This window comes from Pseudorca crassidens, chromosome 19, assembly GCF_039906515.1.
Source record: "Pseudorca crassidens isolate mPseCra1 chromosome 19, mPseCra1.hap1, whole genome shotgun sequence".
NCBI lineage: Eukaryota > Metazoa > Chordata > Mammalia > Artiodactyla > Delphinidae > Pseudorca > Pseudorca crassidens.
The window spans coordinates 22878374-22901087 of record NC_090314.1 but is presented as its reverse complement, the minus strand read 5'-3'; the positions used below and the strand labels follow the sequence as shown (position 1 = coordinate 22901087).

General features: G+C 53.4%; 1 protein-coding gene and 1 long non-coding RNA gene across 2 annotated transcripts in view; one reads left to right on the top strand and one right to left on the bottom strand.

The window, feature by feature from the left end:
• The window catches only part of LOC137211787 (uncharacterized), a 350093-nt gene that overhangs the window by 64346 nt on the left and 263033 nt on the right, over positions 1–22714 (top strand). The gene's annotated exons all lie outside the window — the stretch shown is intronic.
• The window catches only part of TMEM132E (transmembrane protein 132E), a 53666-nt gene continuing 49139 nt past the window's right edge, over positions 18188–22714 (bottom strand). The window contains exons 8-9 of the mRNA XM_067714303.1: positions 22191–22382; positions 18188–21316 (exon numbers count right to left, since the gene is read on the bottom strand). Of these exons, the coding sequence (XP_067570404.1) occupies positions 20261–21316; positions 22191–22382 (1248 nt within the window). The 3' untranslated portion in view covers positions 18188–20260. The remainder of the gene's footprint in view (positions 21317–22190; positions 22383–22714) is intronic.

Here is a 22714-nt window from a genome sequence, read left to right as displayed (position 1 = left end):
AGGAGAATTCAAATTATCTCATGTATAGAGTCAAAGAAGGCGTCCTGAAATGAATTCACACATAGTTGTGAAAACTGGCAAATCTAGTCTGTATCCACAGAACAACAATCAACGGCATTCCTCTGAACACAATTTGCATTTCTATGGGCAAGAATTATTTGCATTATTATCAGTTGGGATGTGAATGACAGCAAGGCAAGGGTTTAGGGAAAGAGCTGAGAAAAGGGGCCCAGCATTTGCATGTCTGCATGGGCAGCCTCCGGGCTCCGGCTCGGCTGGTCCAGGGTATCACCTGCAGGGACTGTGAACTGCACACCTGTGCCCAACCCAGAAGCGGGCTGAATCGAGCGGGCAATCTGACACCTGCTTTTTTTTTTTTTTTTTTTTTACTTTTTATTTTCTAATTTCTTTTTTTTTTATATCTTTATTGGAGTATAATTGCTCTACAATGGTGTGTTAGTTTCTGCTTTATAACAAAGTGAATCAGTTATACATATACATATGTCCCCATATCTCTTCCCTCTTGCGTCTCTCTCCCTCCCACCCTCCCTATCCCACCCCTCTAGGTGGTCACATAGCACCGAGCTGATCTCCCTGTGCTATGCGACTGCTTCCCACTAGCTATCTATTTTACGTATGGAAGTGTATATATGTCCATGCCACTCTCTCACTTTGTCACAGCTTACCCTTCCCCCTCCACATATCCTCAAGTCCATGCTCTAGTAGGTCTGTGTCTTTATTCCCATTTTACCCCTAGGTTCTTCATGACCTTTTTTTTTTTTTTTCTTAGATTCCATATATATGTGTTTACCTGTTGGTGAGCAGTTCGTGACCTGAGCACTCTACGTGGAATAGTAAAATGATCTGTGCAACGGCACCCCTGGCTGAGGAAGGTGCCCTCTGCATCACAGACAAAGCACACTAGGGTGATGCAGGCAGCGAATGGAAGGCTGAATGTAGGAGAAGATGGAGAGAGGAGGAGCCCTGGGTGACAGGAGGTTGGGAGCCTCCTCATCAGGCGGGTGGGGGTGGGGAAGGAAGGAAGGAAGGGAAGGCTTTCAGGGGCTGAGGGAGAAGAGGAGGGAAAGGGAGAGAAGAGGGGAGAATCAGAGAGGTAGCTTGACATGGGAGCAAAGTCCCAGCCTGGAAACCCGGGGCTGGGGTCCCACACTCGGCTCTGGCTGCCTGGCCTTGGGGGTGGAGCCCTTCCGGGCCTCAGCTTCTTTCTGGTTAAGGGGGGAGGATGACACAAGAGGACCTGCATGGCACCATTAATTCTGACTTCTCTTGGGTCTGGCCACACTCAAGAGCTTGGTGCTCCCCAGACCTGTCATGCACCTCTGGGCCTCTGTGCCTTTGAACATGTTGTTCCCTTTGCTTGGAAAGCCTTTCCTTCCTTGCCTGCCTGGCCAAGTCCTATCCATCCACCAAGGCCCCTTGCTGTTGGAACATCACCTCCCTTTAGCATTCAAGACTGTCCCAGGCGCTATGGAATGCTCCTTATCCCTCAGCTGCGGTGTTATAAGTAGCTTATCTTCACAAGCAAGGGACTTAAAGTCAGACAGACTGGGTCTAAACTCTGGCTCTGCCACCTCTTAGATAGCCTCTAAGTGTTCAAATCTCTAAAATGACGTTGGGACCATTTCACTCAAGTAATGGCACCCACCTTCACAGTGCTGTGATGTTCCCAGGGGACATACTTGTAAATCTCTCAGCCCTGTCCCTGGAACCTGGGACGTGCTCAAAAAATGTTGGCTGTTACTATACACCTGTGAGATAGCACATCGTTCTCGGATCACTGGGGTCAGTTCTGTCCAGATGCCCCATTGAGCAGGGCTGTGTCTTACTTCCCTGTGTGTCACCCCTGCCTAGCACAGCACCTGGACATTAGCAGGCTGGCAGTGAATCCCCACTGGATGTAATGACTTTGGATGACATAAGTGGAGGGACAGGGAAGGACTGATAGAAGGAGAGAGACTTAACCGGGCCAGGTGTGGAGGTCTGAGCTGCCAGGGATGGCGATAATTAGCTTAGGAGGGAGGGGAAGGGCCCAGCTAAGGCTGGCTGCTGGTAGGAGAGCTGGCATCTGGTTGGGAGCCTATCTCTCAGGACAAGAACCCTCCGGACTTCCTCCAGGACACAGGAACTCTCCCGGGATGTCTCCGAGGATGGCTGGAGATTGGAGTTATGTGAGATTCAAGCCTCGGCTTTCTCTAAGGGCCAAGAAAAGATACTTACCGGTTATCCCAGGCTGCTGCTGCTAGGAGATGCTCTCTCCCTTCTCCTGGAGATGGGGATGTGGGCCAGGAGGGGAAGGAGCACTATATTCGTCCTGTCCTAGTGCTGCCTCAGAGAACTGAGGCACAGAGAAGGGCAGCAACTTGGTTAAGGTCACACAGCAAGTGGACCCACAGGTAAAATGCATCCTCTTGCGTGGTCTCATTTCACAATCACAGAGTCGTGGCAGGTAGGGAGGCCAGAGCTTATTCTTTCCATGTTATAGATGAGAAACTGGACCTGGAGAAGGGATACACAAGCCCAGGTTAAAGAATGAATCAGCGTTGGAGCAGCGAACTCAAGATCAAGACCCTCGCCCTGCCTTCTCTGTCTGGGCTGGGGGCTGCCCTCTCACACCCACAGTGGGGTGAGGAGCCCCGGCAGGGGCTTTGTTCCAGGATAGCTTGTAGTCAAGTTTGGGAGCCTGGAGCCTGGTGATGGGATGGACAGGGACCTTACCCTCTGGGCTCAGGAAGGGGCACCTCAGCTTGCGGCGGCTGGCTTGGCAAGGTCCTGGACCCCCAGCCTGCTCTGGAAACGGAGGGACCAGGGGCTGCCAGGCTAGTTGGCAGCATGGCGGCCACTCCGGGAATAGAGAGAAGGTGGGATTTGGGAAGCGGCGTTGGTTGGTGCTCCAGCAGCCCGGACCTGCCCCTGGCAGTGCCCTCCTTGATGCCAGCTGCTCTGGGCCTGTCCTACCACTACACAGGGTCCACCCTGGCGGCTGACTCCAAGCCCGGATGCTGCCAAGAGAAGCCGCCTCTTCGCTACCCTTAGCCACATGCAGATCGGAACCAATCCAACGAATCACTCTGTGGGCCTCATCACAGTGAGGGGCCAGTGTGCCCCTCACTCCCCGTTCTAGCTGCCTATCTGATCTGTCTGGCCTGGATGCAGAGGCTGTAAGGCCAGGTGAGGGTGGTCAACTCCAATTTTAAGAGGGTCCTGGACCTCTTAGCAAAAGGGGGAGGCATGGGGGGTATGCAGGGACTAATATTTACTCAGCGTCTATCTGTGCCATAGACTTAATTAATCCTCAGAAAAACTCTGCAAAGTAATTATCATTATTCCCATTGTACAGACCAGGAAACTGAGGCTCAGAGACAATAATTCACCTGGGCAACATTATAGAGCTTCTGGGTGGTGGAACCAGGTCTCCAATGCAGCCATGAAGCACATCACTCTCTCCACTCGCCCACCCCTCACTGGTGGGAGGTGCAGAGGTAGAGACAAATGACCCCCAAAACATGACACGTGCAATTAGAGAAGTGTGAGGAAGGTGCCCTGGGAACTCAGGGGAAGGGGTTGAAAATTCACATAGGAGACACCAGGGAAGTTTTTGCAGAGGGGAAGCATTTGGAGCCGGGCTTCGGTGAATGAGCAGGGCCTTCTGTAGGTGGAAGAAAGAGCCAGAAGGGCTTCTCTGGCAGAGGGGGCAGCCGGAACAAAGGCTTGAGTGTCTGTCTAGAAAGTTTGGGCTAGATTCTGTAGGTTTTATCCCTCGTGGATGTGACTATTTGATTATCTCCTACCAATTTGTAAGCTCCATGAGGGCAGAGGGGACATCTGTTATTTACATTTTCTCCATTATCACCCTAAATCTTAGCACACTGAGGGCATACCACAGATGTTCAAGAAGTATTTGTCGGTCGAATGAGCAGTGCCTGTTTTAGCTCGGCACCTCAGGACCCCTTGCTTTGCCCCTCCCTTCATGGGTCTCCAGCACACCCTGAACTTGCCACCTTTGAACTTGCCTCCTCTGTAAGGGATTTCTCCGCTGGCCCTCAGACAGCTGGAGCATCCTTTCCGAGGAAGCCCTGAGGCTGAGTCTCACCTGCCAGGCCAGGCTCCTGAACTATAGGAGGTGGAGGCTCCCCTGCAGTCCTGACCTCCGTTCTCACTCCCTCCTCGGCCAACCCATGCCTACCAGCTGCAAGGCCCAGGGCAAGAGTGCAAAGGAGGCCCACATACCACATGTTTAAATACCAAAACATCATTGATTCAGCTATTAGACTGGCAAATAAAATATGTTTTAGCCCCCTCCCCAGGCAAATACACCTTCATAATGACAAAACTGAAAAGAATATATAGAGCTATGGTGGGAAATCCCAGAATGTTTATTTATTACCGTGCATGTTTGTCCTGGTGTCCCATTGGTGGGGGCCGATGTCTGGATGAGAAATAAAATAAAGACACATAACAGAAGCCAGATGCAAAAGCGATAATGTGTGATTCTGATGATGTGAAGTTCAAGAACAGGCAAAATGAACCTATGATGATAGAAATCAGAAAATCAGTTGCCCCTGGGATTGAAAGGATTGTGAAGGACCTGAGTGGGCTGATGAAGTTGTTTTATGTCTAGATTAGGGGGCTGGTAGTACAGGTGTTTACACTGATCCAAACTCATCCAACTGTATTCTTAAAATGAGGACATTTCACTGTATGTAAATTATACCTCAAATACAGCCATAAAAGACTTGATAACATCAGAACCATGAGAAAATTACAACAAATCAGTGTTAAAATCACGTAAAAAAAGATGTGCATCATGCTTAAATTATCACATATTTACTCCCTAAAATTTATCTTTTTTGCCATTATGTCAGCAAAATCACCAGTTTTGTTGTTATAATCAGGATTTTCATATAATTTGCGTTCTCTTGACAGTAGTGATCTCAAGCAGCCCTATCTGATAGAAATACATGAGTCACATATAGAATCTAGTCCACGTTTTAAAATGCAAAAATAAGCAGGTGAAATTCATTTAAATAATATATTTATTCAATCCAAGATGCCCAAACTGTTATTTAAACAGGTAAACAATATAAAGTGTTATGAATGACATCCTTTATGTTCCTTTTTTTCATATAAAGTCTCCAGAATTTTGTGTGCACTTTACACTTACAGCACATTTCTATTCAAACTGGCCACATTTCAAGTGCTCAGCTGTCATATGTAGAGAATGGATACTCTATTGGACAGCTCAGCTAAAGAATTAAAAAATAAAATGCAATTTTATTCGAAGTGTACAAAATTCGAAAATATTTTCATTAAGCATTTAAGTTCAAATGATAGTAAAATATTTAAAAACTAACCCTTTTTCATATATCTTTCATCAAAGTATTAAAAATGATCTATTAAAATTAAAAGGTGCAATTCCTATTGTAATGAATGAATATAAAAATTAATAAAAATTATTTAACTAACCTGAAATGTTTAAAATATTTTGAAAAGTTATTTAAGTATTATTAAATATTTTTATTAAAAAAATTGTTCACAACTCTAGTGTTAAAAGTACAAGTTTTTGTTAATGTAATGAGTCAGTGTCATGCATTTTACATCTAGACCTACATTTATACCTATGATTAGTATGAATTGTTGAATGAAGCAAAATGTTCCTTAGCTGCTCTGTCAACTAGAGCCAACACTACAAATAATAACTTGAGAATTGTGAGTACTTCCAGAACCGTTAATTGGAACAGTCAGACAGCTAGAAAAGGACACTTGGCATTGCTTGGAAATGATACTTTGTTTTTTAAGAATCTTTTGCATTCACGCTATCTGAGAGCAAGGATTTGAAAAGCTAATTAACTCATCTTACCCAAGTGCTTCTGCGGCTCTTATGTGCCCCGTGTTCTCCATTCCATCCAGTGGAGCCATTTGTCAGCAGCAGCAGGTCCCAGAAACATTCTCAGCATTCTGACTCTGTTGTCTTTTTATTCAGCAAACCCAGAGCAAAAGATGTGGAGACCCATTTCCCTGGAGCCTGAACAGTGTTAATCGTGAGAGCAGGGGTTTAGGATTAGGGGCTATACGTGCCAGCGCTGAACATAACAATCCTGAGTGACAAGAGGTGCCCACGTGTTCTTTAAGGTGTGTGTGTGTGTGTGTGTGTGTGTGTGTGTGTGTGTGTGTGTGTGAGATACTTGAGTTCCAGCAGACAGCTGCCTGGTTTTGTAAATAAAGTTGTATTGCTGCACAGCTGTGCCCACTTGTTCAGGTATTGTCTATGGCTGCTCTTGGGCTAAAAGATCAGAGTTGTTTTAACAGAGATCAGACCATACAGCCTGAAAGCCTGAAATATTTGCTACCTGCTGCTTTAAGACATTTGCCAACTGAGGGCAGGATCTTGCCTGGGTCTGAGTGGTGCCCCTCCTTGGGGCCTGTTGAACTGAGACCTTGGGTGCCATGGGGATTCCATCTAGACTTCTGCTGCAGTTGCAAGCTCCTCAAAGGAGGAGATCTAGGGGCGTAGGAAGGTCCCCCAAAGCAGGTCCTCTAAGTTAAATTCTGAGGGCTTCAGTTGTTTCTTGTAGTGAGTTTGCTGTTCCCATAGTGTTTGAGATAATTTGGGATAATATTCTCTCAACAGTGAGTCCGGAGTAAACAAGTGGTTGGAGCAGACTGAGAGAATGGTCCTCTTCCCTTCCTCCCTTCTGCCAGCCCCTCCTCATCCTTTGTAAGAATAGCCATGAGGGAATTTCCCACAATCCTCTCAAGGAGCAGAGCAGGCACTAAGCTCTCTTTTCTGGCCCCAGTGTCCTGGACAGAGGTGGTAACTGCCAAGAGATTTTGGTGAGCTGGGGACCTTGTCTGCCTGGGCGAGCCTGAGTGTATGCCAGTGTGGCCGGAGATGGAGGGTAAGTAGATAGAGGGCAGAGTGTGGGCATGGCGGTGCCCACCCTTCTTGCCTCACTGGTCACAGTGGCATTTTGTTGGATTCTGCACCTGTCACTTCTACTAGGTGCATCATTCTTGGTCAGCCCCTTTGTGGCTACACAGTGCTGGGCACTTGGTGGACCCACCATCAGGAGATGCGGTCTGCCAGGTTGGCATGTGCTCTTTGCCAGGCACAGGTCGGAGTTGCACACATGAATGCAAACGGTCCATGCCCTCAAGTAGCTCACCCCCACGCCCAGGAGAGGCAGAGAGGCTGGCAGCTGGAGCCCTCACTCTGAGGAACAAGTGTATGATGCCTCGAGCAAGCGCTCACTCTGATGGTTCCAAGCAGGGCACCATAATTCAGCTTGGAGGGATCCGGACGCTTCAGCAAAGAGGTGACAAATTGAGCTACTTGTTGAACAAAAGCGTGAACAGATGAGAACGAGAGCCTAATGCTGGGGCTGTGAACTTTAAAAATGTGAGAAGGGATTGCTTCTGAAGTTTTAAATGGAATTCATTTAAAATGTTCCTTGGCTGAAAGGGGGACAGGAGGAGAGGGCTGGAGGGAGATGGCTGCTGAGAACAGGAGGACCAAGGCCAAGGAGATGGAGCCTCCTGTCCAGGCTCTCACCCAGCATCCCTGCCCTCAACTGCTGGCCCAGGAACTCCTTGCTGCTGATGAGCTGTCGCAGCTCGAGGACAAATCTCTTTTAATTTTGTTCTTCGGAGGAGGGGAGGGCCAGCGTTGGAGCGAGGGACTGGCTCCGTGAGTAATGGTCCTGCCAGCTCCACTAACACCCCAGGTGAGGGATGAGCGAGAAACGCTCCCTCCCCTAACCTTTCCTGGGGCTTGCAGCCAGGGGACAGGGACTGCTCTGCCTGGGCGCACGGAAGCGGTGCACCTCAAAGGGCTGAAGCTGGGGTCCTTAGGAACCATCTTACAAGGGCTTCTGAAGTAGTCTCCTTGGAGTTTTAAGGGGGAGTCCATGGGAGGGTCCTTAGGGGTTCACCACCCCCACTGAGTAGTGTGTGAAATTTTGTATAAGTAGAAAAGTAGTGGGGGGAGGGTGCGTGGTTTTCATCAGCTTCTCTAAATTGTCCGCACCCCCGACCTGGAGCTAAGATCTCCTGGATTCTTCCCTCTTGCTTAACAGATGGGGAGGGGAGGGACTCATCCAATGCCACATGGCAGATCTGTGGATCCTGGGGGCTCGGTTGGGCTGTCACCTCCCTACTGTCTCTATGGTCCAAGGCCCGGCTAAGAGGGGCACTGAATGAGAGAACCCAGGTCTCCCGGCCCTCCCTTGCACGCTTTTTCTCCTGGTGAAAGTCTGGGAGATAAGAGATGGGGGCAAGACCAGGAGGTTTAAGCAAAGTCTGGTGTATGTAGCTGCGTGGATGAGCTGCCCTCCCCGCTTCCCCAGGGGATCCTCGCGGTGGGGAGGGGGCGTGCACATACAAGGAGGCAGGTCAGAAGCATCTGCAAGGACCTCTCACCTGGGGCAGCCTAAGCCTTAACTCTGCAACACCCCCTCCACCTGCAGCAAAGGACACCTACATAGGGCAGGGAGAGGGGAGGAGGGCAGCATCCCTGAGGGGCAGCACGATGATCAGATACAGATTAGAGGTGATTCTGAAGCCAAAGGCTGCAGTGGGGAGAGCTGGGCAGAGAGGCTGGGTAAGAGGGTGTCGTAGTGGTCCTGGTAGAAACAAGGGAGTGGGAAAATAGAAAGAGCACTGGAGTTGGCCCTGTCCCTGCTGGTGACAAAGGAGCCAGCAGGGCCTCCCGATGGGGCTGAGAACTTTAAAAATGTAGAAAGGGATTGCTTCTGAAGGTTCAGAATCAATCTAGCCCCAGTCCCTGCTTTGACTTCGTGTCACCGTGGGCAAGACTTGTGTTTGTGTTGGTCTCAGTTTTCCCATCTATTAAATGGAATAGAACATTTGGAACCCATCTGTTAAATGAAATAATTATAGTTGCAGCCCGTCTTAGCAAGTGAGGCCTAGAGACAGGAGAGTGGGCATGAAAGCACTTTGGTGCCGAGAACAGATGTAGGGATCGTTGACGAGGACTTGAGAAAAGGTGGTACAGGAAGAAATGATGGGGTCTGGGGAGAGGAGGAAGGGGTGGGGCAGGCCAGGAGAAGGAAGGGTCAACCCCACTCGAAGTGTCTAGGTGTTTTCCTGGAAGCACAATATACTTGACAAGAGCATTTGATAGAACCTGCCAAGGGGTGGCCTCTGACCTGGGAGGGAAATGGTGAACTTTGGTTTTACGAGTGTTCTAGCTGAGTCCTTGATTACCCTGGAATGCAGGTAACTCACTACAGGGAAAGCTGGGAGGATTAAGGCTCAGAAATGATATGGCTGTGCGTGGCAGAGGTAGATACAAGTTATTTGGAGACCTAAAGCCTACCTAAGATAACTACTGAGCACTGAGAGATAAAGCTGGGAGGATCTGGGAAGCCTCCCTGGAGTGGGTGACTTGTGAGCTGGTCATGGGTAGGATCCCGAGAGTAACACGGGGAAAGGAGCAGCCCAACACCGGAAGGCAGGGCTTCAGGAACGTGGGGGACCCCAGCCATTTCCCCTTGGGTTATGAAATGGAATCATGGTCCATCTAACTTTTGGTTCTTGAAGGCGTGTGTGACTCCACCAAGGGTCCCACCCCGTAGGGCCACGCTCAGGAGTCCTCCCAGCCTTGGGCACCCAAGGAAATGAATCCCGGCACTTCCTCCCGGCCTTGAGCCCCCGCGGGAGGCCTGCTGAGCTAGGCTCGGCTCCAGGCAGCTCTCCGTGAGGCTCGCCTGTTTACCACTTCGCCGCAGAGCAGATGGATGACACAGAGGCTGCATTTTTCTCCCCTCGCTGCAGGAAAATGAATCTCACCAAGTGTTGCCGACACCATCCTACCAGGTTCCGCATCCATCGTGGACCGGGGCTGCTGACAGAGCACAGGCCCATCCCTCAGCCCGGCTCCGAGCCCAGGAGAGAGCGTGGAGACGAGATGAACATTTCACATCCTTCTTTCCTTGGTGCCTCACCTCCTCTCCCCCAGATCCAACCACTCCGCCGAGCGGCCCCTGCAACACCCCCGGCCTAGGTCTTAACGGCACTTGGAAGCAGATGCTCCCCGACAGAGAGAAGATGGGGTTGTGATCAGGGGAGAGGTGGCGAGAAGGCATTGGATTTAGACCTGACAACCGACACAGTCTGAAAGCATGATGAGGGGCAGTCATTTCACCAAAACACCTGAAGGTCAAGTCTGCCTGAGAGTGAGGCAGCTGGGAAGATGGGACGGTGGTCGGGAGAATTAGATTCGAATCCCAGCTCCTTTATCAATGTACTCTAGGAATCTGGGCAAATCATTCCATTGCTCTGGGTCTTGTTTTCTTCCAAAATTGGAACGGATTCCTTCCAGTGCTGGTAATGGGTCATGTGCTGGGAATTTAAAGACATGCTGGTAATATTCCAACATCTGTTGAGCACTTACTATTGCCTTAAGACTGTGTGGAAAAGATCATCGATCTTCACATGAACCTTGGGAAGAGGCCCACTTCAGCCCCATTTTACAGATTGAGTAACTGAGATACTGATTTGAAATGACTTGCAAGAAGTAAATGGCCGAACCAAGATTCAAACCCACCCTGTTAATTCCAAAGTCCTTTCTTCTTACTAAATGATATGACTATCCCAGGGCAAAGAGACTTGGGGGTCCGGACCTTAGGGAATCTAGAGGAATAAATAATTGAAAGGAGGGATTTGAGAACCTCAAGAGAGCTGTTTGGGAAAGCATTTCCATTCCTGGCCTCAGTTGACACCTAGCGTAGCTCCATCGCTCATCGGGCCCCAGTCCTTCCTCATCCCTCTGCATCATAGCCGTCTTTCCAAAACCCAGTCTCCCTGGACCACTCTGTAGAAGTCTCCAGTGATGCACGTTGACCTTGGGATACAGTCCAAAGTCTTATTGGGCCATGTCTGCCTTCCCAGTCTGCTCACGAGCTCAGGGGGAGAACACTGGTGTATTTCCAAAATCCCCAGGCCCTTCTCTTGCTTCTGAGTCTTTGCTAGATTCTGAGTTTTCTCCCTTTACCAGCACAAGTTCTCCTTCTGTTGTTTCCAGAAGAAAGTTTTGAGCTTCCTAATACCTTTTCTATCTATTTGGCCAGTTGGACTTTGTTCCTTCCCATTCTTCCATCCTACCCCCCGGGGAAACAATCCAGGTGAGACAGTAGAACCTCTTTTCACAGGAGACTGAGTCACAGGTAGGGGTGAGCCTGAACAGTCGAAGGTAGGGTTCTTCCAATCTGGTCTTTGAAGATTGCTCCTGTCATGCCTGCCTAGTGGTTGTGGGTTTGGGTGGGCCAGGAAATGTGGGAGTTGCCCACTGTGTAGGTTGGGGACCAGCTGGGGCTGCCTTCCAGCCTCCGTGGGTCCCCAGTGGAGAAGAATCAAAGTTGTTGCCCTTTCCTCCCCGTCTAGCAGACGGCCCCAGAGTATAGAGCATCCCAAAGAGAATCCCGTGCCAATTCGTTTCCATTTAATCTGGGAATCCTTTGTGGGCCAGTTGGGGCTGGAGATTTGGTCCCATTTTAGTTTGGTTGTGACCTCTACTCCCTGTTGAGATGAGTGGCTTCATTGACTGTAGAAATGCCCCCTTTAGGTGTGACCTGGGGAGAGTTTTCTGCTGGGACCCTACAGGGGGAAGGAGGGGTTGCGTAGGGCCTGGAGTGATGACTTACACTCTTCCCCATACCTACCTCAAGTTCAGGTACCATTTCAACAGGTCGTGGACTCCCTGAGCCCATCCACAAACCCCCAGCTAACAAGCCTGCTCTCAGGCTTGAATTCAGACCCCAGATCTGGTCCACCTCCCCTGAGCCGGGCCCTCCCTTCTCAGCGCCGCTTCTCCCCTGTGAGTTCCCCACCCTGCTCGCCCCACCCTTGCTGGGATCCTTGCTCCTTGTTGTTGCTGGTGGGCCCTCCGTACCTGGGAGTACCCTCAGCTGCCTCCTACACCCAGGGCCACCCCAGGGTCAAGCTGCCCCTGGATGAAGCTGGGATGCTGGATTGGAGGCTGGGAGGACGCCCGGAGCTTGTTACATTGGGTTACATTTCCACACTGGGAAGGAGACTTTCCTGGTGGCGGACCCTGGTCTGAGACAGAGCCTCATTAGACCACCTTGCTCCCTCTATCTGGGTGTCACGTGCAATAATTTATTTAATCCTCACGAGAACCCTCTGAAGTACGAGCTGTTGAATCCCCATTTCATAGGCAGGGAACTGAATCAGGGTGGAGTCAGTTCCACTGCCTTCCATGCTAGGCCAGCTTGGCTAGGGTGACCCCCAAGTCACCCGGGGTGCCCTTTCCTCCCAGCCAGCCTCAGCAGGGCTCTCTCCATCCACAGGTGTTTTAATAATCTCTCCAGGATCTCTGTCCCTTTCCTCCCAGAAATCTTCTTGGCTTCCATGCAGAGAATGTCAGCCCAGGAACCAGGGCACACCCTCTGAATGAGGGCTTCTGGTTCTACCTCACCAGGCACGGGCCCAGAATAAATCATTTCATTAGAGTTAATAACATAGTCCCTTTAACTGCAAAGTGTTTCCAAATAGAAGGCCCTCCAGTCTGCTTTAATGAACAGATAAGAATCTTTGTAATTAACTCAGCGATGGCTTGCATGTGAATGGGTATTCTTCAGAGTGCTGTGAGACTATCTGGTTATTGTTTTAGGTATGGGATAAATGTGCTCCTGACCCCTCCCTCCTTCCAACAAGCTTCTGTACAAACCACCACCCCTGGGAGTGTGTGTGTGTGTGTGTGTGTTTGTGAGGGGCATGCCCCGGCTTGTGCACATCTGTGAGGTTGGCAGGCGTGTGAACGAGTAGGGATGCTCGGAGAGAGTGCATTTGTGATGCGTGCTCTGTGTGCGTACGGAGTGTGTGCACACGTGCTCTACGTGCCCCGCCCACAAGAGCCCAGTTCCTCATCTTCTAACAAAGGCAGCACTTTAATTGCTGGATGCATCTGGTGCTTTGTTGTGTCTGTTCCTGAAGCAAGGTTTGCTGGGGCGGAGGGTCACCCCGTGGCTCTGGCGTCACTGGAGATTTCCTCGAGATACTGCAGCTGCTGGAGTGTTCTTTCCTTGCCTCTTTTCCTCTCTTCCCTCCCTGAGGGATGTGGTCCTTGCCCGGTGGGCTAGCCACAGTCCAGCTCCCCTCCCCTGGGCCTGCCCCTTCCCTTGATAGAGAGCCATCTCACAGGGGATCTGGAATCTGGAACGGAGCCCAGAGGGGGCAGGGAACAGATTGTGGAAGAAGGACCCCGTGGGCAAGTGTGTGTGAGGGAGGAGGCCCTGGAACAGCATCCCAGCTTCTGTCAATGCTGATGAATTGCATCCCATCAGGGGAGGGGTGGGCTTCACTCTCTGTGCCCCTTGGAGGGGCGGACTGTGTGCATCGAGGTGGTTGTAGGGTGTACACGATAAGAAGGGGCAGAGAAAGGGGAGGCATGAAGGACCCTTCACCTGCTACCTCCCACCAACGGCATCCCTCCACCCTCCCCCCTCCCTGACATGCCTGGGGTGGGGGTCTGCAGGTGGAGTCCATTTCAGGGCCAGGGCTGGGCTGCTGGCTTCGGTATAGAGTAGGAGCACAGGGGTCCACTCCCAGAACACTGCTCATTTTTCCTTTGCTCCCAATCAGCTGTCCTAACTGGCAGGACCCCTCCTGATGGGAGAATCTACAGGAAGCAGCCCCAGAGCCCCTGCCCCAGTACAAGTCATAGGAGACCTGTTGGGAGCTTTTGCAATGGAGGAGGAAGAAAGTCATTCGAGAACTGCAGAAGGTTGGGAGGGAAAGGGCACCCCCAGCCCTTCTGTGAAGCCCAAAGAGGGCTGGGGGGCTGCCTGAGGTCACACAGGAAGATGGCAGCAGAACTGGGGCTCAAGCCCTTCTGACCTTGTTTTTCTTGGGAGCCCCATAGTGGCCTGCCCCATGGGGCTGGGAACTCCGCCAGCGGCCGAGGCCCCGTCTGTGCCCCAGGAAAGTCCTGGCAGGCACTTTGAGTTCTGTGTTTGAATCCACTTGATAGATGGGCTCACAGTTGGCCTCTGGATGGGGGCACAGAGGGTCAGTCCGGGGAGGGTCCTCAGATAGCATCTAGTCCAGACCCTTCTTCTCACAGAGGAGGGCCAGAGACTTGTGCAAGGTCACACTGCAGCTGCGGGGGAGCCAGGGGACTGGAAGCCAAGCAGCTCTCTTCTAAGCAGCCCAGGGCTTCTCCAGGGTCACCTGAGGGAGGGTCCCTTCCCCCGCTTCCCACGCCCACTCCTCTTAGCCAGGCCCCTGTGGGGCTCCATCCCCCAGCCACCGGGGTAAATCCACCCCACCTCCTTACCCTTAACTGTTTGTGTCTGAATTCCTGGCCATCTGATGGACCCTTCTGAATGCCTCCCCTCAACCCACCTACAGCCCTGGTCCAGGCTGCCTTTCTGGATTAACTTCCCAGGTTCCACATTTATTTTACTTCTTCTGCTCTGTGGGCTAAGTGCATACCTAGGTTACTTTGCACTTATTAGCACCTGTTCGTATGTTTCACTGAATGCATGGTGGCATTTCTTTGGGTGTGTCATTCTCCCCCCCTCAGACTGGAAGCTGCTATGGGACAGGGCCCAGTCCTCTTCCATCAGACTGGGAGCTCCCTGTGGGCAGAGGATCCACAAGCTGAACTTTCAAGCTCTGTCTTAGCTGCTGCTTCTCTGGCAGACACAGGGATGGTTACCGTTCCCATCCCCCCATGCTCCTTCCCTATGGACACCCCCCCCGCAATCTGGCAAAGTCCAAACTCACAGGAGCAGCTACCTGTGGCAGCATCAAGTAGAGGACGGCAGAGCTGGCAAAGCTTGGAGAACCGCTGAGGACGTTGAAACTGTTACCCGCCTCCTGCCCACAGCATCTCTAAGAGGGTGGAGGGTGGAGGGTGGAAGGTATAAACTAGCAGGGCTGGGCAGTGCCCTGGGCTTCACACCTGCAGACCTGAAAACCATTAAGACTGAAGGCACTGAGGGGGCCATCTGGCCCTGGATTCTAGTTGAGGGTCCTGGCTTTTTCTAGACATGGGCAGTGCCAGGCTCATGGCCACACAACTAGTCAATGGCAGAGAGAGAACCCCCACCAAGGCCCTGGACTCCCAGCCCAGTGCGCTTGACACTGTTAGAATCATTCTCTGAACTCCCGGTCCCCACAGAGGAGGGCAGTGTGGGGCAGAGGGAAGACAGGAGACTTGAGCCAATGTAACCTGGGTATGAATCCTGGTGCTGCTATTTGTTTGCTGTGTGACATGAGACAAGTTACATAACTTCTGAGCCTCAGTTTTGTCATCTGTAAAATGGATATAATGATAGCACCTACCTTATTTGGTTATTGTGAAGACTCAATGGAATGATGGATATAAAATGGTTAGCGTGGAGTGAGCTCTCAGGAAATGTTAGTGATGGCTATTTAATCCTCCTGATTCCCCTGTGCTTGGCACTCTGACTGATCTATGATAAGGATTTAATAAACACTCACTGTGCTACCGTAGCCGGGGTGGGGGCCTAAGGGATGGCCTCAGCTTCCCAGTTTCTCTTGCTTATACTCCAGAGGCTGAAGGGACAGCCAGTATCCCAAGGGAAACAGCAGGTGCAACTCACACCCACTTCCCTGTGTGTGCTGCCCGCTCTCCTAACAAGCCCAGCTCAACACCTTGCTCAGGAAAGCCCTGCTGGTTCTCTGCTCCAAAGGTGACCAAGAGAGGGTTGGATGGTTGTCTGTTGTGACAGTCAGCTGGGGGTGGAGCTTCTAGTAGGGGAGGGAGAGTGTTCCCTCTAAAAATGGGAGAGAGGCCGTAGCGCTTACTGTGTTCCATCTGCCCCCCAACACTATCCATGGTCTATACCTTAAATGGGGGTCCCACAGCCTTGCCCCCATCACTTGAGCACATCAAATCCTTAGAGGCCCCTCTGTATGCCCCTCGCACCTTCCGGTCTCTCCAACATCATTTCCCTTCCGTTGCCAACATCATCAGTTGCTTCAGGATGTAGCAGAAAGAGGGTAGGTTTGTAGCTGCCCGGAGGTTACTTCTAAGCTGGAGACCCTGGGCAGATTACCATCACTCTCTGTGTGCCTGTCTCCTCATCTATAAAATAGGAGTTAGTAGTTCCTATATCCCTGGACTTTTGTGCAGTACAGGTGCTAAAACAGCACAGCCCCTTCAGAGAGGTCAGTGAATACTGTCTAGTAGCGGTGACTTCCATGTTTATACAAATGAAGAAATGAGAGCCCAGAGCTGGTTTTGTGTTGGCTGAAGGTCACACAGCAAATGCACCATCAGACCCCAGGGGTCCCTGCCAACCTGTCTTAAGAAGTTTTATCCCTTTAAATGAGAGTTTCCTTTCCTGGCCCATATACTGTATTTCCCAGGTTCTCAGCTTGGCTCCAAGTCTCTCCCTTTCTCCCTGAAGCCTTCTCTTAAGGGGGGCACAGTGCCTGGCACATAGTAGGTGCTTGTCAATATTTGTTGAAGACAGGTTTGTAGGCATGTCCTGGGTGGCGTGGGGGTGAAGCGGGGAGCCGAGCCGAGCACTGACCTCGGGCAGGGTCAGGCTCAGGGTGGCTTCTCCACACCCCCCAGCTGTCGGAGAAATCTCATTTTGCCAGCAAGCTGATTCATGGGCCTGGTTCCCTGGCGCTCCCTGCGCAGCTCTCTGTCAGTAACTATTCTTTACAAGGTCCCTTGATTCGGTTTTGGGGTTGAATACAAATTTTTAAAGAGGAGTTCAGCGCCAGGGCCATTCCAGGGGCTGTTAACTTAATGTCCCGCCTCGTTGCCTCCAAGCTTCCTGCCTCTTGAACCACGTGAGAGTCAGGTCTCGCCATTTCTAGCAATTGCTTCTGAGTTCTTGCCTTCAGACAGGGGGTGAGGAATGAAGAGAAAGGGACACAAATTACAAGCCAGGGTGGCAGGCAGAGCTCTGGCCCTGCTGCTAGGTTTGCTGTGTGACTATCAACGAACCGCTCCCCTTCTCAGGGTCCTCGTTTCCCCATTTGTGAAAGCATGGATGCTGACAACCACCATGAGGCCGGCTTCTGTGGTCTCCCCTGGAGCAGCGTGTTCTCTGAGGTTCATTTGGGAAGGAGATCTCGGTGTCAGCAGCATCTGATGTCCTCCCCTCATTCCCATGTGGGATAATGCACTTGGCAAATCCTGCAGTGAATGCTACTGTGTCCACCAGCTCTTTGTTGCCACTGTCCTTCTGCTGCAGCATCCTCCTAACTGGTCCCCTTGCCCCTCGCACCCTTCTTTCCTTCACCCAGCAAGAGGGAAATGATCTGAACCTCAAGTCAATCCTGATTCCCCATCCATTTTGAACCCACCATATTCCCTCCGGCCTCCTCTCTTCGGCGTATACATTTTATGTGTTTCTCTATCATCAGGGACCCAAAGCCCAGGCACGGGGAAAGCGTGTGCAGAGACAAGGCAGCAAAAGCAAGCCCCATGGTGTCAAGTATGCAGCTTCTGGGCCTCCTCACCCACTATTCTCCCTTCCTGGAATGTCCTTGGCCTTGGCCTCAGCAAACTCAATTTGAGTATGCCTCCCCCTCCCTTCTTTGTGCCCCACCAACCCAGGGCAAAGCTCTATCATCAATCATCCCAGGCGAACATGGCCAGCCGCTATGTCCATCTTCCCCCTCGGGGTTGGGCGACAAGCCCACGGTTTTGCCTCCTCTTTTCCTGGCAGGAGCTGGCACATGGTAGGAGCTTAATGCATTGAATAAATGAATTGCATCCACTTTCCAGCTTTCATACCAGCACCCCTCCTGTGCACACACACCCAAGCTGGGATGTTCATCCTTCCTTGACACACACCTATGTCCTCCTCATCTCTCTCTGGAACACTGTGCAGGTAAGTGGTGAGGTGGCAGAGTATGGAAAATCCCCAAATGAGGGATAACAGGGAAGCCATTGATAGTTTGCGTCTGAACTTGAGTTAGCAAATATTTGTTGAGCATTTGCCAATTCTGGGCACCACGGGTGATGAAAAGTGACTGAGGGCCCCCCTGCCCACCTCCTAGGACCCTCTAGGAGGGCACCGTCAGGGCACATTTGAACAGCAGGTACCTGATGTCCTGGACACTCCAGGAGAGGCCTCACGCTCTGCTCTGCATGGCTTTCCAGCAGCTCCCGGCTTCCTTTGCCGCTGAGCTACACTTATTCTCTGTTGCCAACACATCTTGGGCAGAGCTGGCCAATCTCAAGTCTTTCTTTCAGGCCCACATCTTACCTGAACATTAAGACCTGGATGCAACAAACTCCATTTATTAAGCATCTCTGTGTGCCAGGGTCTGTGCCGGGAACTTTGTCTGCTTCTGGGCACCGCACACAGCACTTTACAGACACGATCTCATCTAATTCTCACGACAGCCCCAGGGCTGCCCTGATTGGTTGAGCAGAGGATCGTGACAGGCAGGCTTCCTTCTGTGTGTGGGGGCAACAGCTATTTGGGGCAGGTGCCAACACAGCACTAGTCCTGCCCCTGGTCCCTTCTGGGGCAGATGCTGGTTGCTGTAGCCACCTGTCCAGGGCACTGGAGGCTGGCCAGGCAGCCTTGGCCGAGCTCTTACTCCCCCACCCCAGGTCTCCTGTGGTCCCTGGGGCTGCTACCTGTGCTGGGGAGAGGTCTCCCAGGGCCATGGGAGGCCATGAGGGGCGAGGGGCCAGCCCATGGCCCACCGAGCAGGGAGGAGCCCCCCAACAGCCATTGCTCTTTCCTGCCTGGCTTTCTGACTTGGAGACCCCCAGACTGTCTCCATCAATCCCTGGAGAAGAGAGGCCTCCCTGGGAGGTGGTGATGGTGACGAGGAGGGATGCCCTCTGAGAGGTGCACTGAGGCAGAGGAGGAAACTGGAGTGAGCTCAGGTGTGCATACAACCCTCTCGCCTCTCTCCTTCTTTTTCTGTACCCTCCTACCCTTCTCCTAGAGGAGACATTTCTTTAGAAGGGCACATTTCTGGGTCAGTAAGTCCTCTATCCCCAGAGGTGAGCATCCCCCCAGCACCACAGGGTTTAAAGGGACCTGGATGTTGGAGGAGGAGCAGGACCACAGGTGGCTCAGCCGTGTTTCCGTCTCATGTCATTTAGCGTGACCTCCATATGTGTGTGTGTGTGTGTGTGTGTGTGTGTGTGTGTGTGTGCATGCACGCGCCTGCACGCAAGGAAGAGACACAGAGCCAGCCACCATGTACTGCCTGTTCTCCGGGAGCTGCTGCTGCCCCCATTCCCAGTCTGGTTGCCTCCATTTACTTAAGAAAAATCTGACACAGTGGTGGGTAGAACCCGAGAGAGGGGTGGCTGTGGGATGGGGTAGGGGAGCCGTGGGCTCCCTTTTGCCTTGCTTGTCCCAAGGTCCTTCCCAGCACTGCCTGGCGCCCTCTCCCCTTCCCACCGGATTCCGCCTAGCAGCGGGGCGGGTGGCTGCCCCTGCAGAGAGGAAGGAGTGCTCAGCAGAGCAGGAGGGACGGCTAAGGCGTAGTGCTGACCTTGCTGAGGGGTGGGCGCGGGGCACCCAGGGCTCCCGGGCACCTGGACCACAGTGCTCTGGGGTGGACCGAGGACTCCTCCCCCTTGAGGGCCTGCCCACAGCCCTTGGGGGCACAGGATGGAGTCCTGAGATCTCAGAGAGGCGCCTGGCTTGGCCCCAGACCCCTCTGGAGAGTCAGCTCCTAGGTCCTGGGAAGGGAGTGGGGGGCACCCAGAAGCCAGCAGATGCTACAAATATCCCCTGCCCCCCAAATGTTCTGTCCACAGCAAGATCCTTGGCAGGGCAGACAGCCGCCGCCTCCCCACCCTGCAGGCCAGAAATCCCTGAATAGCGGTTTGAGAAAAGTCTTTGTGCAGCTTGTGACACAAGACCCCCCCAGAGCCCCCCACACAGGGGGAAGCAGGGGACGTGGGGGGATGGGGCGGGGCATTGTGTGGACCCTTGGCGCAAGCTCGGCCTCCTTGCCCCTGTCTTGGGGCAGGGGTCTAAGACAGGAGGAGGGTTGGAAAGGGTAGAACGAAGGCTGGGATTGCTCTCCTCTTAGCAAGCTCCAGGGGGAAGGCCCCTCCACCTCTGGGGGCGGAGGATGGTAGGGTGCGAGGCAAGGAGGTGGCCGTCCGGGAGGAGCAAAGCTGCCGGGGCCGGAGCATAAGATCCACTTCAGCCGGCCCGTGTCAATTGTGAGCTGGGTCCCGGCTCTGTCCCACACGGAGCCCAGGCCATGGTGGGCAGGGGACGCACCTCTATGCCATCTCTTTGACTCTGCGCCTGTAATTGTGCAGGTCAGGGGGCGGAGTGGGCCGCGCGGTGCCCGCCGCTTCTGGGCAGCCCCATCCCAGGGCCTGTTCGTCCTCCTCGTCCTCCTCGCCGGCGGGCACTGAGTCGTAGGCCAGCCCCTCCGAGGGCAGTGCCGTGAAGGTGGTGAACTTGACCCGCTTGCGCTTGGAGGTGGGAGAGCTGGCGGGGTCTTCGGCCTGGTCCCGGGCCGAGCCGCCCGAGGAGCCGTCGCCCCGCCCGTGCACCTGGCTCTGGACGCTGCTCTGTGAGCTGCCGCTGCTGTGGTGGTCGCCGTGGCAGCAGGCGGGCACGGCCTCTAGCGGGTTGCTGGCGGGTGGCGACAGCTCCCCCTGCCCCCGCAGCGGCTGCCCGTTGCCCAGGAACACCCAGTGGTGAGAGTGGTCCATGCTGGTCTGGCCCTCGGGCGGGATGCGCTTGTGCCGGTAGCGCAGCACGAAGACGATGCAGTTGATGAGGAAGACCAGGATGGCGAGGCAGAAGACGCCCAGCAGCGCGTACATGCCGATCTCCAGGTCCGTCAGCCCCCTCGGCATCTGCAGGAAGCCGGTGGGCAGTGGCAGGAAATCTTCTGTGGGTGGCACCACCGGGCTGGCCGTGCCCGGGCCCACGGCCTCGGGTGGGGATCCGGCAGTGCCCGGTGGGCCAGCTCCCTGGGCCTCGTCCTCGCCCCCGCCGGGCCCTGGCTGGCTGGGGCCGGGGTAGTCGTAGGTGGGGTCCCCCTCTTCCCGCCCAAAGTGCACCCGCAGGCCTACAGGGGTCGTGGCCAGCACACTCTTGCGCTTGGTTTTCTGGCAGCTCTCGGCGATGGTGAGCTCCACGCGGAGCAGCTCCCCGGCCCCCTCGGCCTCAGCCACCACCAGTGGGAAGGCCCGGTCCTGGGTCACTGTGGCCACGCGCTTGTCCAGACTGCTCACCAGCAGCCCATAGTCCTGGGGGCTGTAGAGGGAGAGTGGGGCCGTGGTACCGTCGCTGTAGGAGAGCCAGAGGCTCAGGAGGGCTTCCTGGAGGAGGAAGAGGAGAGGACAGGAATCAGAGATCTACTCCTGCTGACTTCCCAGTGCTGGAACAGTGTCTGGCAGGTGGTGGGTGCTCGGGAATGGTTATTTGAGGGGGAATTCTCCCACTCAACTCTGTACAGGGAGTTATGGCTCCATACTGCCCCGAGAACGTCCTTGCCCACTTCGCCCTTCTCCCCTGGGTGAGTTGATGGTAAATTCTGCCTTGGGTCTAACTCAGATCCCTTCTGCTGCAGGAGTCACACCGTATCTCCATGCCTGATCATCCCCAGCAGACACGTGGAGACTGAGAACGCACATATACTCAACCCCAGCCTTGTCCTCTGTTTGTTAAACCTTCTGAGAGTTGACCTCCTTGCAGATGAAGAAGCAGGGCTCAGAGACAAGCAACTGGCCTGAGGTCACGAAGCAAGTTGGGGCAGAGGACTCCTGTGTCCTGACCTCTGGCTCGGTGTTCAGTGCCCACCTTCTCCCCCCCTGTGACCCCCACCTGTAACTTTTCCACCTTTGTCCCATAGCCAGTGCCCTGGCGTATCAGTGGGGGGCTATAGCTGGGGGTCCAGAGATGGGTGAGGGTAATTCTGGGGGGTAGAGGCAGAGGTGACGGGCCCTCTGAGAAATGCAGGAGTGGGAACCTTCAACAGGAGCATCTCACCATGGCAGGTGCAGGAAGTGAGACCTTGGCCAGACTCCCAGGCAGATGGTGGGGCACGGGCCCAGTAGGGCAGGTGCACAGGGCACAAAGGGTAGATAGATCTTCCATTATCAAATCCCTTATCTGGGGGGCTCGTGGCCAGAAACTGCAAGTCCTCCTTCCACACCCCAAGCCCCCAGGCTGACCAGCTGGGCATCCAGTTACCTGCTTGAGGAAGCTGAGGGTCTGCTGGGCGGCTGTGGTGGCCAGGATGGTGTGGCTGCTACCGGGGCTGGGCCGCAGGGAGAGGGCGAGGCTGGCCACCACCTGGGCCTGCAGCTGTGTGATGCTGACCTTGTCCTCTGTCACTGTCAGCAGTGTCTCCCCAAGCACGGACTCCGTCAGGGGGGAAACCACCTGAGGCAGGGTGGGGCGGGGATGGGTGAGAGCCAGGAGAGAAGGACACCCCACCCCTCTCCAAATTCCCAACCAGGGAGGAATCTGAGTGCTGCTCGAAGAGAAGCCCAGGGGGTGGGGCAGATTGGGAGGCAGGACTCCTGGGCTCTGCCTTAGGTCTGCAACCGGGAACCAGGATCCAGAGGCCAAGCAAGGGTCAAGGGCTCACAGGAGCCAGGCAGGAACACAGATGAGTGAGGTGAGTTGATTTTAAAGAAAACAACAGCCCTCCCGTAGAGTGATAAGTCACAGTTGATGGTCAGCCTCAGTGTCAGGGAGACAAAAGGGAGTGG